A 16377-nucleotide genomic window follows, 5' to 3' on the forward strand; every position below is an offset into this window, starting at 1 on the left:
CTGCGCCTGGGTTATCCCGAGGTCAGCTGAGTCAGATGCTGCACAGCTCTATTCTTCAATTACAGACAAAGGCCACTCCGTCTCTCCTCAGGGCTGGAGGGCGACAGGGCCGGCTTGATAGAAGCGGCAGAAAGGAGGATAAACGGGAGTGAGAGACTGATGTAAAATGGCAGACACCAGGGGAGGCTCCAATATGAGGTGTAATCAAACTCAGACTCTCTTCCAATCACCAGGCTGAGGTAATCAAACTCAGACTCCCATCACCCCCACTTCTGACACTGACACACACACACACACATGCACACACATACTGATTAAGCTGTTCCTATTTCAAAATGCATTTATGCACTTCGCAGCGATCCTTACCTCCATCTTTAAAACGCTCAATTCTTATTCCCTTGCCTTGTTGCAGCCTCTCATCTTTCTTGCTTTGTGAATATTCTTTAATGTTGCACAATCAAACTGAATCCCTACGCGGCGCACCAACAAAACGATAGCCTACTGATGATCTGTTTTCATTATTCAGCCATAAACCGTACACTACTGTGTGTGGCTACGGCGCTGGAAAGACAAGCAAGGACATTTCCAACAATTCCACTCACTGAGTTGTATTCAAATGACGTGTATGACATGTTATAATATAAGAGTGTATCTCTGAGAAACTTCTTGTTCTGAGTTTGCATTAACTGCTGTAATATGGTAATGTAGCCGGATATTCCTGCCTACTTTGCATTTATTTTGCAGCAAACAGTGCCAAGCCTTTTAGCAGTCTTCCATTACACAGGAAAATACAGGCAATTGATGAGCTATTGCACAGCACAAGTTATTGAATTGTTCTATGTATTATCAATTCATGCAGGACCATATTCAATACACCTTTTTCATTTCTGATTTTCAGCTACAATGTGTTTGTTGCATGAGTAATATTTGCTTGCGAGACCGCCACTCACTCCTCTGTTTGGGGCTATTCTGCTGCTCTAATGGTCTGATGCACAAATCTGCAAAGACCTCCACTTGTGTGAACTGAAGAGAATCACACGGACGAGCACACTCCTCTTCTGGGCTGACTTCTGTTTGACTGGCAGGTTGACGTGCGTGTTAATGTGTGTGCGTGCGTGTGTTCGAGCGACAAAGACAGAGTTGATAGCAGGTATGCACGGAGCTTAATTAATTGGAGTGGGGATCCTTGTCTCCTGTCACTACCAGAAATACAGAGGCCATTAGAACTCTCTTTCTATCCACTGCAAAGACACACACACACACACGCATCTAACACGTGTCCCCTACATCTGATCTCTGAGGTGGCTGTGGCTTTGGGTGTTGGGGGACGTTGTGCGGTACACGTTCCCCAGACCTTTTTTGACGATATATATAATTCAACCTCAGTAAATCTGTCATGGTCAGCCTCCGATGATGACAGACAAAAAATGTCTTGTACAACACCAGATGTAGTTGCAGGTGATAAAGCGCTCGGGGAGCTGTTTATTTTAGAGGCAGGCTATACTTTCAATGATTACAGTCTGTGACCTCTCACCAAGCTGTTGAGCTGCTATCAATTATGGCTGTTCCAGCTAGTCCACAGGTGACAGTTAGTGCTTTTTATTTTCAGCAGTCTAGGCCTCACTTAAAGGATAGTGTTCAGGGATGTGCAGATAATGGATCCGTCAAGCAGGCAGGTCAAGCAGCAGTCCATGTACCACTTCTCAGCTCTTACTGGCTCTCTGGATTAGGCAATAGATTTTGAGTGTCAGTTGTGTCACAGCAGGAGTGTGACAAGCAGATCCTTACTGGATCCTAACTGGTGTTGGATTGTTTTTTCATAAAATAAAAAAGTGTTTTATTCATCAGACGATCTGGCAGAACAGGTAATTGTCGTAAGACTCCGCCCACGACTCACATCATTAATTTTCTGTGAATTTCTCTACTAAACATCTCTCTGTGTATTGTTCTGTTGAGCACAAATACTCAAATCAAAGGATCCTTTGTGACTGAATAATAAATAGGCATCTAATCATCGGCAAATTTCTGAAAACATGACATTTCCAGAAATACAAACTGACTGACAACTCTGAACTTCTAACTTATCTCCATCCTGAAGAGATTGGTGAATTACGTGGAAAAAATATAGAGGGAGGTGAAAACATGCATCATTCCTACAGTCTGTTTCCTGTGTGTAGTATACCGTGTGTATAGTGTTTTCTTTTATCTGCTCTTTGAAATGTAGAACCTGCTGCCTACCTACTGCCTTATGCAATAGAAAGTAGTATTTGCTTATCCATATGCCTTTACATGTTGAACAACGCAATGATTGAAACAACCTCATCTGTCCTCTGATGCAAGTAGATATTACAAAGAAGCAACACAGTCCAACTACCTGTATCAAACTTTTTTTATAGTACAGTTATTGCCAAAGGACTTGCAAATTTGGCAAAGGAATTCAACTCCACCTACGGTTATATCGTGGAGATGTTGTTTTATTCTGAAGGACACTGGCCAGAAGTCTCTGCTGACGAGGGTTGAAAACTTAACATGAAAGTTATATTGCCATTCTTGCTATACAGCAATAAAACATTTCTCTCCCCAAGGAAAAAAAAGACTGCATCCATGTTCACCTCTTCCAATTCTTAAAGCTCTAACCATGGTATTTTCGTCTTATATTGTGGGACTTTTAAACACAATTTTAATTATTTTTCCCCATTTTCCAACATTCCAATTCCTGAGAGGAAAATTCGACCGAACACTGTGTGGGTAGGACCAAACAGCCTGAGCGTTGTTTAAAATAGATGTAAGCAAGAACAAGAAGCCCTGGTTGCATCTTATTTTAACTTTCCATTTTGCCTGCCGCAGCTTGCATGCTCTCTCTTTCATTTGTCCTTCAGCTCCCTCATACTTCTCGCTTCTCTTTCCAATCCCTATAACCAGGAACTGAATCAACATGCTGTTTTATAGCTAAGGATATTTACTCGTGGAAAGTTTATTGTCTAAAACACACAAATGAATAAAGACAAGCACACACCGACACACACAGGCAGGCAATCACATGCACGCACACGCACGCACGCACGCACGCACGCATGCACGCACGCACGCACACACACACACACACACGCACACGCACACACACACACACGCACACAAACAGATGTTTATGGCCAAAGACTGCTCAGTGAAGCCTAACTATACCCTTTTCATTCCTAAAAACACCCAAGGGAGCACTCCACAATGACAGCTGTAACAAGGAAGTGTGTGTATTATTTATGTGTGTGTGTGTGTGTGTGTGCGTGTGCGAGTGAATTTGTGACAATAGATGCCAAAGGATACAACCCTGTAAAGAGAATCTAATTAAAACAATACAGCCACAAGGGGCAGCTCTGTCTCTGTCTCTCTCCCTCTCCCCCCTCTGTCTGTCTGTCTCTCTCTCTCTCTCTGTCTCTCCCCTTCCTCGGTCTCTCTTTTATTAAAGCACTGTGAAAACTTCAGCTGAACTGCTAAACAGCAGAGTCTCTCCTCTGGCCTCCAAGGGAAGGAGAGAGCGAGATCAAGACAGGTGCAACGGAAGTGTGTGTGATTCCGAGATAAAGGGTAAAGCTGAAGCAGACACATAAAGGAGAGGCAAACTTTTACTACATTTTGCAGTTTTTCTGCAGTTTTCTTGGAAGAAAGTTGAACTATCGGTCATGCATAGGTAGGTATTCCATGTGAAAAAAAATGTTCATAACTTAACCAACGACTTTAACTTACAACCTTTGTCTTTTATATTACATTACGATCATTTGGCAGACGCTTTTATCCAAAGCGACTTACATTACATTACCACCCTTCGCAGAGAGGGGAGCAATTGAGGATTCGGTGCCTTGCTCAGGGGCACCTCGGCAGGGGCTCGAACCGGCGACCCTTCGGTTCCCAAGCAGAAGCACTACCCACTGAGCCACTGCCTCCCTATAATATGTGCCTTTCACATTGAGCCATCACATTTGTGTATGAAGACAAGCACGCTCTGTGGTAGTGCTGATTTATAATTTGATTTTAGAAGGGTTTATTTATTTAGAATTGCAAAATTGTCAATAGATTCCAAATCGATCAAGCTCATTCAAAGCTAGGGTTGAATAAAATCCAACACTCAGTCTGAAGATGATTATGCTTTAAATGTCACTTGATCTAGACACTCAACCCAACATGTCCACCATACTCGCCCCTATGCTATCAGAGGCAATTGTGGGCGTTCTGTTCACACTGTCAGCACCCAAGCGCTGCTCTATCCTCTACTCTGCTCTCTGCACACACCTGGTTCATTGTTACCAAATTGACCCTGGGTCACAACTCAACTGTCAATTGTGTATCGACCGTATCTATAGTAAAGACTTAGGATTTAATAGTAATAACAGCAAACTTGATCATGGTTTTAAAGTAGGATGCCAAAGTACATTTTAATAAAGGAAAATATATTAATTCCTACTCTCATTATAAAAACAAAACAGTTGGTGTTGAAGTGCTTTCAGGTTTTATAAACATGCTGTTATTCAGTCACATTCAGAGCCTTTAAGGAAGAGACGGGCAGTTACCTGAGATGCTCAGATAGATGGCTTGGCTCGTCACAACCTCTCCGGTCATTTCGTTGACTGCGTCTATGTGGTAACGTCCTGCATCTGTCGCTGTAGTTGCCAAGACGACAAGCTGATTGTCCAAGGTGATTGCTCTGTAGGGCACAAAGTGATTACAAGTGATTACAAACTACAGCACCAACCAAAAGCAGTACTGTCCACACAAAGACACAGACAATACATTATGTGATAGATTATAAGGAGCAAATTACACATTCAATACACGTCTCAGAGAGAAAATGTCTCCTGTCTCAGTTTAATAAGTTTGTGTCTCTTTCACTCTTTTGAACATTCTCTTCTTTTTTACGCATTGTCTTCTGTTCTTCATCCTTGACAGAAATCCATCACATCCCCGCTTCCTCGGCAGCAATCACACACCAGAACCAAATACTGTGCTGTTTACGCATGAGCACACACTGATAAGAAACAAACACAACTTTTATTGTTGCTGGTGGTTTTCAGGCGAGTGAAGGCGGAAGAGTTCATTTTGGAGGGAGACTGGGTGGAGGGGTCGGGCAAGCAAAGAATGAATTCTTCTTAGTTTTTGGATGTCTTTGAACTTGTCTGTCTGGGAACAGATGCCGCAAGGCAGGAAGCATAGATCGTTTTTTTAGTGATGATATTTGTGGCTTCAGCAAGTCAGTGAAATTTATAACAGGAGAACCAATGTTATTACAGGTCAAATAAAGCAGATTAAAAAGAGATAACTGAGATTATTGTCATGATTAATGAACTTTATGGGTTGCGGCCCCTGGCATCAGTGTATGGAGTGAATGTAAGGTCATTGTAAAGCACTTTGGAGAAAAGTGCTACATGAGTACAGTCCATTTACATCACCAATGTGGTGAAAGTATAAAAGAGTGCACACATGAGTGTATGTTTGTATGTTCATTTAAAAGTTGGTAGCATTATGTGTGGTAAGAGCTGTGCTTATGTGTGATTCTGGAGTGTGTACACAACTTAGAGGAACTTGATGACACACTGTACTCATGAAGACAGCAGGAGGTGTTTATATGAATGAGAGATGAAGAGAGGAGAGGAGGGGAGAAGAGAAATGAAAAGCTCAACCATGAGATAAGGTTCTCTCTCTTTCTCTCACACACACGGAATTCCTCAGGCCTAATTTTATTCAGAGTGATTTCCCAGGAGAATATCCACAACAGCCAGTGCCTCAACCCTAACACAGGCACTCTATCTGTGTGAGTGTGTCTTTGTGTGCAAGTGTGTGTATGGTGCATTCAATGTGCATGTGCTTCCAACCAGACGTTTTGCCCTAATCTTTCTCTTCTCACCTCTACATCATCATGTAGTTTATGGCTGATAAAGCTGGTTCACTGCACTGACCACAGTATTTGAACTGTCTGTTGTCGGCAGCACATGTTGATTAGTGCTCAGTCAGTGAAAGTGTTCTTCCACTTGCCTTAAAGTGTGTGAGGTAAGAAAAAGCAGAGAAGGACAGAGGCAATTTATACTCACTAAGCTATTAACATTTACATATAGGCGAAAGAGCTCTGTGAGTAGGTTGGCAAACAAAGACAGACCAATTATGAAATCATATTAACAATGTCTGACTGTAGTAATTTGTTTATGGAATATAGTCCTCATTTATAACCTCCCATTTCCATGTGAATCAAGTTTCAAAGACTGCTGACAGCTCAAGTATGCCACTGCAGCCAATATCAACGCCAGCCCTGGCAATTTGCTTACATTCTTTGGTCTGTTCGGGAGCTATCAGGCTTGACTTTCCATTAATCTTCACGTGGAATATTCTCATCAAAAGCAACATGGTGGAAAGAAATGAAATATGCCAATAAGAAGTCAGAGATTACAGAAACCGCAGTTCATTCATAATTCTCTTCAAAAACGATTCAAGGTCCCCTGTTTCGTCTGAGTAGCTGATTGGTGTTTATACAGTCTCACTCCAGGTGTGGTGAACAGCTACTGTACCATCGCAAATTCTCTCTGACTGACACGTCTAGATAGCAATGTAATTAAGATTCCAGTTGACAGAAATTCAACAGGCGAGTTTTTCACTGGGTTTTAGCTCCTTGTTTAATTAAACGAGCCAAAATTGTTCCGTTTTTTTTAATTAAAGGCAAACTCTATTGTAAAACATAGCGTGTGACTCTGCATGCTTATGCGTTTGCGTGTGTGTGCTGTACTTCATCCCCAGGCAGAGCAGGGAAATTAAAATACAATAATCATCTACAGTACATCCAATTCCTTCCCTTAAAGTCTGAATTCTCCGATGTATTTCACCATCCTCACTCCTGTAGAAAACTGTCTGTCCACATCTTTCTCTCATTCCTTTCCCATAAAGTGTTTCAATCTATAAGAAGATTCATTTTCATGGTTTATTTGCATATATCACAGGCTTCAGCCCTCGTATAACTGTCTCGTCTTTTCTCCCCTCCCCCTTACTCCTTTCTACCGAAGCAACAAGCCAGATTGGGCTTTCATTAAGTGTGTAACCCCCAAGATTCATTTCATAAACACTCATGGGTGTCCGCGGTGCAACACTGACTGCTGAACACACACACAAATACACACAGTATGCCAAGAGCTAATTAACACACATGTCGCAGGGCAGGGGGTGAGCGAGTCAGTGAATCAATACGTGTGTGTGTGTGTGTGTGTGTGTGTGTGTGTGTGTGTGTGTGTGTGTGTTTGTGTGTGTGTGTGTGTGTGTGTCAGGTCTAGGGACTAACTCTCCTGCCAACAGGGCCCACGTCGACCACGTCTGCCCTGTCTGCCCTCCTCCTCTATCTCTGATAGGCAGCGCGCCACCGTCTTAAAACAAACTGTGTCTGCAACAGAAAGGCTTGGGGTGTAGGAGCTTGGCGGCAGGGCAAAAGGAGAGATGCTCTACTGTAATCCGAGTCCAGACAGCAGGCTTTTTGGCAGCTTTATTACCAAAGTGAGTGCCAGCCAGCCCGCCCACACATACTGAGTGTACATACACACATGTTGTCGCACAAGAAGTTGCACAGTTGGAAGCATTCAGTGTTCCTCGCAGTCGGTTTAACCGCACGTTTGCTTTGGTACGGAAGTCAGTGAATATGTCGTCTGTTGCACTGACTGCCAGTAACGGCCACTGGTGTCATACCAACTGAATGGTCTGTGTGTGTGTGTGTGTGTGTGTGTGTGTGTGTGTGTGTGTGTGTGTACCTGTGCTCAAACCCAAACCTGTTTTGGCGCCCGACACGCACTTATAGGTCATTTCTAAAACTCAAAAAAAAAAAACTAAAAATTGCACAATATACTAAGTACCATATTTATAGATCCACATGCATGCAAAGAAGTTACCCACAGTTTGAAATGTATGACACATCTGTTTCTGTAAGGAGATCAAATAGCCTAACTGAGTTAACACTTAATATTGGATCTTCTCCAGTAGCTCTTCACATTCTGCTGCTTGACTGTTTATGGGGAAGTGATTTCCAGGGAAAGTTTAAATGAAGCTATTGTTAACCCAGCCTTGGGTGGAAGAAATGTTTTACAGTATGTTTACTCAACAATTTAATCCTCTTGCTCTGTCAACATAAGCTGCCTCGAAAAATTATCTTTTAAAAGCATTTGTTTTAAGTTTCCGAGGAGAAGCGTTGAATTAAGATTCAAAGGGATGAAGACAATAATGTAGTTTTTGTGCTGGTCTGAAATGTTGATAAGGTTTGCTAATGTGACAATGAGGTTTGTTCATTTATGAAACTGAAGTTCAAAGAAAGAATAAAAGCCTGATTTGTCCCCAACAATCTGTAATCCCCTGTTACGGTACAACACAGCTCTACTATACAACAACCTGTTGTGATACAAAATGCTAACAGTGACCGAATAAACAGAGTCTGTCATTATTTAAAGGTATTTAGTAACACTTTATGGCCAGGGCTACGTGTTACTGCTACCTATTGAAGAGGATAGTAAACAGTCCCACAAATTACACCAGGCAGGTCGGCCACAACTTGTTTTGATAAATCCCTTAAACACATGAAATATAAAATACCTTCTACTTTTCAATAATTTGTAATCAGTCAACAGGAGAAAATATAAATAAATATATATATTTATAAATATAAACCCCTTGCAAATTTGCTCTAGCTGAGAAAATAATGGAGGAGGTGACTGCTGCACCGAAAAGTGCATCAACTATTTAGAAGGTCTTAATTTGTTTATCGCAAACAAATGAAAGCAAAACATTTTGGCCTGCATTAAAATCATGACGGGAACTATTCATTAAAGGCACATGAGGCATTTTCAGACCCACACAGGCTGCCGGCATGACGCACACAATGACCACACAATGCCCAAAATGCTTTCATACATCAAAACCTCTGCACTGAAACATGTTCAGTCAATACTTACGTCTCAACAGAGACAGAGACAGAGATGGTGGCGGTTATTAGAGTAATGAATAATAACATGACTGTGAATTAGTTTACTCAGTCGGGTAAAATGAATTCTGCTATGGCTCTGTAGCTGAGTGTGTGTGTGTGTGTGTGTGTGTGTGTATGTGTGTGTGTGTGTGTGTGTGTGTGTTTGTAATGCAGTCTAAATCACAGCCCTGCTTCCTCATTCAGGTTTCCCTTCGCTTCAAATGATCAAACAGGCAGAAAAAAACTTTTCAGTGGTCGGTTACCAGCTTGGCCAGTTGCCACTGTCAATGAGCCCCCCTCCGTCCAAAACACACATGCCTTAGCCTGAGTGTGTTTAGGGGTACATGCAGGTAACCATGTGCTCACACCGCTAAAAAGCCTGCAGTCTGAGAGTAATTGGTTTGTATTTGTGTGTGTGAGACAAAGAGGGAGAGGGAGAGGGAGAGGGAGAGGGAGAGAGAGAGAGAGAGAGAGAGAGAGAGAGAGAGAGAGAGAGAGAGAGAGAGAGAGAGAGAGAGAGAGACACACACATACACACATACACACACACACTGACTCTGTTTAATGTCCCTTGACGTGGGCTGAGGGACAGGCGGAGTGACGTGCAAAGCAAATGCTACAGGAAAGGAGAGTGAGACAGGGCAAGGGTGAGATGGATACAGGAAGAGTGGAAAGGGGAGCGGGATGAGGAGAGATGCTGAGTAAACACAGGAGGGAGAGTTTTCTCCCCACTTGCTGTTTTTTCAGCTATGAGAGGTCCATGACTCAGTTCCTCCTTACCTCTGCTGTACGCCCCCCCTATCTGTCCCTTTGCCATACACATACATGCACGCACAAATATGATACATATATAATATATACACACAGTGACAAAGAAAAACATTTAGCTGTATGTTACATGTAGTTAAAACCTACGAGATCATGTGCACTTCTAACAAGAGAGAAACTAATTCCTCTTTGTGGGTACATGGTGTGTGTGTGTGTGTGTGTGTGTGTGTGTGTGTGTGTGTGTGTGTGTGTGCAGCTGAATGACTGTTGCAGTTCCATTATGTCGATGGATCTCTTGACAAATGGCTATTATCCTAATTAGCACTAATTATGTCTGCTTCCAATTAACCACACAACTGGCAGTGACTTCTCTGTGTTTTCATCTCACCTTCTGTCTCTGTCTCTCTCTCTCTCTCTCTCTCTCTCTCTCTCTCTCTCCCTCTCTCTTTCAGCACACCTTATTCCCAATCACTGCATCTCCCATATGCTCCATTAAAGCTTCTGTCTGAATAGAGAGACAGTAATCTTCACAGTAGGGAACAAGCTCTCATTTTCTAATTTGTGTTTGTACGTCTGGTTGTACCTGAAATGAATGGTGTGACTCCAGACCCGTGGTTCACATAACTAATTTACAACGGGGAACTCTCTGTGTCACATCTGTCAGTAGACATGGGTGAAAGAGTATTTGTTAAACATTAAAGCAGGGGTAAATCACCTCGCCGGGTTTGAAAATGACGATTTGATCACAAACCAAAATGGGCACTGGTAATGACTCTGACTATGCAGCACCCCAACCTGCTTTATTACACATAACAATCCTATTTAAGGGAACTGTAGGTTCAGTTGGTTTATGTCCACTTTGAACAGATGTGGTGATATTTGGTCCAGCATCTGCCAGCTTGGCCAGTAACTGGATACTGTTGCCCACCACAGATAATACTTTCCTGCAATATAATCCTAATGACTTTCTGATATTGTTGTTGCTGTGACTGCTGTCCTTACCTAGGTACCACATGAAACACATCAGTATGTACTGTATGTAGATCACTCTATAGTCACTCTATAGTCGCTTGGACAAATACAAATTGATAATTAATACTACAACAGATACACCCATCCTTGTTATGACAGGAAGATGATTCCTTGTATGGCTCAAAAACATTTTGTCTACATCATTCTGAAACAAACATAAGCACACATATACGCACGCACAACTGCATCAATGGATCTTTTAATGTGCACAAAGCCTGCAGCTACTGTATATTATATATAAAACACTCACACTGACCTGTCCAATCTACAAAAGCCATGCAGTGTGAAGAAGACTGTGTGTGTGAGTGTGAATGTATGAACCTGTGTGTTTGCTGTACATGCATGAATAAACATGCATAATCATATGAGTGCCTGTGTATTTTTATGGTATTCTCCATTTATAAAGCAGAGCCAAGAGCACAACGCAGAATAGGAACCTGGAAAATGACTGAGCAATAAAAACAAGAGGAGAGAGAAAGGGAAAGACATTTGACAAGTCTCTGACAGGGCGAGACTGGTAAGTGAGCTAAAAATATCAGGTCACCATCTTAAACATTGAGGTTCGATGTAGGACTGAACGACGGGTCATGAGCAAAATCAGCCATATATTCTAAATTCTTGACTCTAAAAACTCAAATGAAGAGGCAAAAAAATACCCTCTGAATATCTGACTGTAATGATTTAAACCAGTGGTTCCCAAACTTTTTCTTTCGTGCCCCCCTTTCATAGATCAGAAATTTCACGATTTCATGAATTTGGAATCAGTGCGTTTTATTTCTTGACATGAGCCCAGAAGTTAAAAACATTTAGACTCCTACATGAATACACGTGATTAGAGAGGTCAGAAAACAGGATCTAACGGAGTACAACTCCCAAAAGCAGGAAGTAACAACTTGTACTCTTCTATTATTGATACACTTCTCCCTGTTATTCACCAGCCAATCAATATTAAGTTGAGCTAGTCTGATGGTTGGTTTAGCAAATATGAGCTTAGAGTCAGAGGTGTTGATGTCTTACTAAAAATATTATTATCTATTACTCATTTATTTCTTCATCTCTTACGTTGTCTTTCCCCTGCAGTAGTAATCACCTGCCTGCCTCTAACAGAGTGTCAAAACCCAACCTTCATCAGTCACTCCTCACTGCACCATGCAGTCTACACCTCCATCCCCTCACTCTCTCCCTCTTTTCTTTTCCTCCCTTCTTTGTCGATAGGTTAAGAACTCTTGCCAGTGACAGATGCGAGTGTGCAGTGTGTGGGAGTGTGTGCGTGGTGGGGTGGGAGGGTATGAGTCAGTGTGTGTGTGAGGTCCTTTGTGTGTGCGTTTGTGAATACAGTGGGGTCATTGATGGATGTGTGTGTGTGTGACAGGTAATTAAAAGTGTGATTAGAATATCTAACGACTTCAGACGAAGGATGTGCACGTTGTGCAACACACACACACACAAGTTGGCTGGTGGGAGTGTACTGGTTCTTACTGTAATAGGGAAATAATGGTTTCTTCAATGGTACCAGAAACACGCGAGGAGGGACACGGAGAGAACAAAAAGATAAAGACGGGGGAGAAGGAGATCAGATACAGACAGAAGCAACTTTCAAAGATTTACATCCATAGAACTAATCATCATCAGCCTGAGCGCACATGCACCCTCCCTCTCTGTCTCTCTCTCCCTCTCTTTCTCGCTCACTGTCTCTCTATCTTTGAGTGATAGGTTAAGACAGCAGCAGCTGCTCCCTGGCAGACAGAAATAGATGAGCAGAGAGTCACTAAACTCAGATTCTAAAGCCTTACACACTCACAAACATACGCCCACACAGGGGTTAAAGATTAAACTGTACAAAGGGGAATAACATGTGTATAGAAATATGTCTTTGGAGGTCTGGGGAGGCAGTAGCTCAGTGGGTAGAGCTTCCGCTTGGGAACTGGAGGGTCGCCGGTTCGAGTCCCTGCCAAGGTGCCCCTGAGCAAGGCACCGAACCCTCAATTGCTCCCCCCTCTGCGTAGGGTGGTAATGTAATGTAAGTCGCTTTGGATAAAAGCGTCTGCTAAATGCTCGTAATGTAATGTAATGTAATGTAATGTCTTTGAGCATTTGGAAAAGCACAATATAAATAAAATGTAATATTGTTATTATTGAATCTCAACTATGACCTGGCATTAAAATGAGATCCCAGCAGTAACCTATTATGAAATCACATGATTGGCATTTCCGTGTGTTTTTGTTGGTATTATGAATGGATGCTCATTTTGCACTTTAGAAAAATGAGAAAAAAATGCACATGATGGATTTCAGGTCATGAGACGTGAAAGGAAAAAGCCAGCATTTAGCTGCCTTTGCAGCAGAGAAAGGGTCATCTTCTACAACTCTTTCTCAAGGATGCAGCTGCTGTTAATACTACTACTGTACACTGATCCCGCTGGTGTGCATCTGCAGAGCTGTGTGGAGAGGAAACGTCACAGTGTGCATGATGTTACTGCCCTGTGAGTGGTACTTCCTCACAAATCTGAACATTATGAATGAATGCTTGTGCACCTGGCTTGGGCTGGCTGAGAACAAATTGCAGATGCACCACATTCCAATGCTAATGGGTTGTATGCGTTTCCAAATTACATTAGCATATAGTGTTTCTTACACAGATATCCAGGCACAGATGGCATTTGAATACCTGGGGTCTTACTGTACTTAAACAAGGTCATAATAGGACTAATTGGAGTATATAAATTGGGTAAGTGTTTGTTTACTGCTGCAGAATAAAAAAAAACTACAAAAACTGATGGAATTCAAATATGTTGGAGGAAAGGTCTGTTATGTCAGGGCTACAGTAACGTGTTGATGTATGCATCTGCGTCGCTTCCACACAATTGTATGAGCTTCCAGTTCCATCCCTCCTCCGCCTCTTTCTCCTGCTGCTCGTCTCCCTTTCCTGAGTAAGGGAGGCAGTCGTCTGGGAAAATCCTTAAATACAGCCTCATAGTACCTTTTCTACTATCTACATTTAAAAGGTTTTCTTTTTTAACAAGACAGTAGTATTTTGAACAATAGCCTTGGAAACTGACAGCAAATTTGGAACACGGTTACAAGTAAGGTACACAAGTTGAGGACACATGATGGGAGTCTTTTTCCATATACAGTATATTTCTGCTAAATCTGCCAGGAATCCAGGCTGTTATTGCAGCAACTAACACATATATCTGACTGCTGGCTCCGGCCCTAAAAATAATGTCGCTATAAACTCTAAAACACCCCCAATATTGTGTCAAGGTAGAACAGTTGAGGCAGGATAGGACAGTTATTTATGAAAATCATAATGTTCAGGCTGATGCAGTGGCACAAGTATACATCTACTCATAGCCCAGAGACATGGAAAACACATCAACAGCTTTAAACAAAGCTACAACAAATTGCTTTTGGCAGAATAAGCAATGAATATTCATAGTCCAACAGCAGGCCCTAAAGTGCTGTCTTCATAATGCAATCCCATCCCACTCCACCTTGACAATGAATAATATTACCAGAAAATGCAATGCAATTAGAGAAGCCCCTTGTTCCCCGTCTCCCTTTGCCACATGTACGCCCTCCCACTGCAGTACAGTGGTCCTATTAAAAATTAAACAACATTCATCTGATTTCTTAAATGCAAAATTCATAGATATCAGTGCAGTCGAAGAACACCGGGCCTCCGGCAAATTTAAGCGACATCCAGCAGTTAAGTTATTTTGAAGCAGATATAGTGTCACTGTAAGAATACTTTATTTCGACATAAATAATAAAGAAGTCATGAAAAGTATTCAGAAGTCTGGTAGGAGAAATCTCTAAATATGTCCAGTATTGAGTTCATATTTGAATACACCATGGAATTATGCAACTAGCACTTATAGTAAACACAAAGTTTCCAATTGTTACTTTTTACATTACTTTTTAGAGAATAACAGAATTTTCATAGTTTTGGTGTGTTGGCTATGTTTTAATATTTATGTGTAAATGTATACCACTCCTCTGCATCTCGTCACTTCACCAATAATGCGTCCTTGAGCAAAGAACTTCATGCAAACGTCCGTCCACAGCAGCAACACAAGAGGCTTTTTACAGCCGTGTGTAAGCATTATTGGTGTTATTATTAGTGTTATTGATGTTGAAGACATTTATCAAATAAAACACCACTGAAAAAGCACAGGTGTTAATACCCAGCTCCGTTTGTCCTTTCATTGTCTATGCCTGTTTATCCTGTGTGGGGCCATGTGGGGCTGTAGCCTAAACCAGCACCCAGTGCTTCCTTGTAACGCTTTAGGTGTCACGTGGTTTTCCACCTCAAAAAAACAAACTGCAATTGAAACAACCATTAACCAAATTTCCACAGCTTTGCTAGAACTAGAAAATCCATGCCTTCTCTTTAAACAGTAAGGTGAGCTGATGGTCACCAGTAGAGAATCAAGAGGATTACCATTTTCCCTTTGAACTAGGATCAACAATCCCTAATGCTACCTGACAAGAGAGAGGGAGAAGTTGAGAGAGAGGGTGAAAGTGGGAAGCAAAAGAACAGACGTCCAAGGGAAAGAGGGAGAGTGTCCACTAGAGAGATTTCATGCAGTCCGTTATTTTCCGCTACATTAAGAGCCCAGAGAAGCAATTCAATTATGGAATGATACAGAGGGAGGGGAAGAAAGTAGAAGAGTGAAAAACAACTTCAAACAGGCATTAAAAGGAACTCCTGTTGCTTTATGCCCTGTGCTCTTTCTTTTTTTAAGTTCATCCTGGTGAATGTAAAGGTGAACTTTTAAATGCTATAATTTTCACATTGTATCACAGTGGTGTCGTTTGAGGCTATTTCCCTTGAATGGCATAAGTGATAAAAAGCTAATTAACACAGTTCAGTTTCAGGTGGAGTGGGAACTGAGTTATATAAGTATTTTCTAATCTGAATAATGAACAAACCCTGATGACTGCACTTCCTCCTAACAAGTCAGTTAAGTACTTGAGTTTGTATAAGGCTACGCTCTAGGAAAGGGAAGTATCAAGGTTCCCATAAGTAACAAGATCAAACTCTTTTGATCACATGTACAATAGGAAGGCATCTCGTACAAAGATGATGCCTTGCTCAGGGCACGCTGCTTTGGTGCTATAAGAGCAAACACAGCTTCTGCTCAATGATGTCATTGCTTGACCACCACAACATCTTACTAGGAAGCAAAGGCATAAATGTGAACATCTGTGGTATTTGGACACACATTCCAGTCCATACATTCAATATAAGTTCATTAGCATTCAAGCACTGTAAGGGATTGTAAAATATAGTAAACATGAACTGAGCTGAAACCTTGGCGTATATCTGTTTTAGTTAGCTTTGCTCAGAAATGCCGATTAGTCTTTCCCACATCTTGCATCTTCAATGACCCCCCTAGGGTCATTAGCTTTATTGGTTTAGATCGGGCTGAAACTATTGATGTACAGTATATACATCTTTTTTTGCATTCTCAATTTGAAAACTGGGGCGGCCAAGAAAGGCATGTCAGCAGATAAAACCATGTAAAATGCTCTGAACTCTAAACAGCCTGACACCAGAGAGGAATCTTGCAAGATAACCCTTGGAGAAGTCAAAACATAGA

General features: G+C 41.7%; 1 protein-coding gene across 3 annotated transcripts in view; it reads right to left on the reverse strand.

Moving 5' to 3' along the window:
• The window catches only part of LOC142996992 (protein sidekick-1-like), a 171448-nt gene that overhangs the window by 77556 nt on the left and 77515 nt on the right, over nt 1–16377 (reverse strand). For all 3 annotated transcript variants that reach the window (XM_076148140.1, XM_076148139.1, XM_076148138.1), the window contains exon 5: nt 4563–4696. In XM_076148140.1, the coding sequence (XP_076004255.1) occupies nt 4563–4696 (134 nt within the window). The remainder of the gene's footprint in view (nt 1–4562; nt 4697–16377) is intronic.

This window comes from Genypterus blacodes, unplaced genomic scaffold (genome assembly GCF_046128005.1).
Source record: "Genypterus blacodes isolate CSIRO-AG114 ecotype Tasmania unplaced genomic scaffold, CSIRO-AGI_Gbla_v1 ptg000039l_1, whole genome shotgun sequence".
NCBI classification, from domain to species: Eukaryota; Metazoa; Chordata; class Actinopteri; order Ophidiiformes; family Ophidiidae; genus Genypterus; species Genypterus blacodes.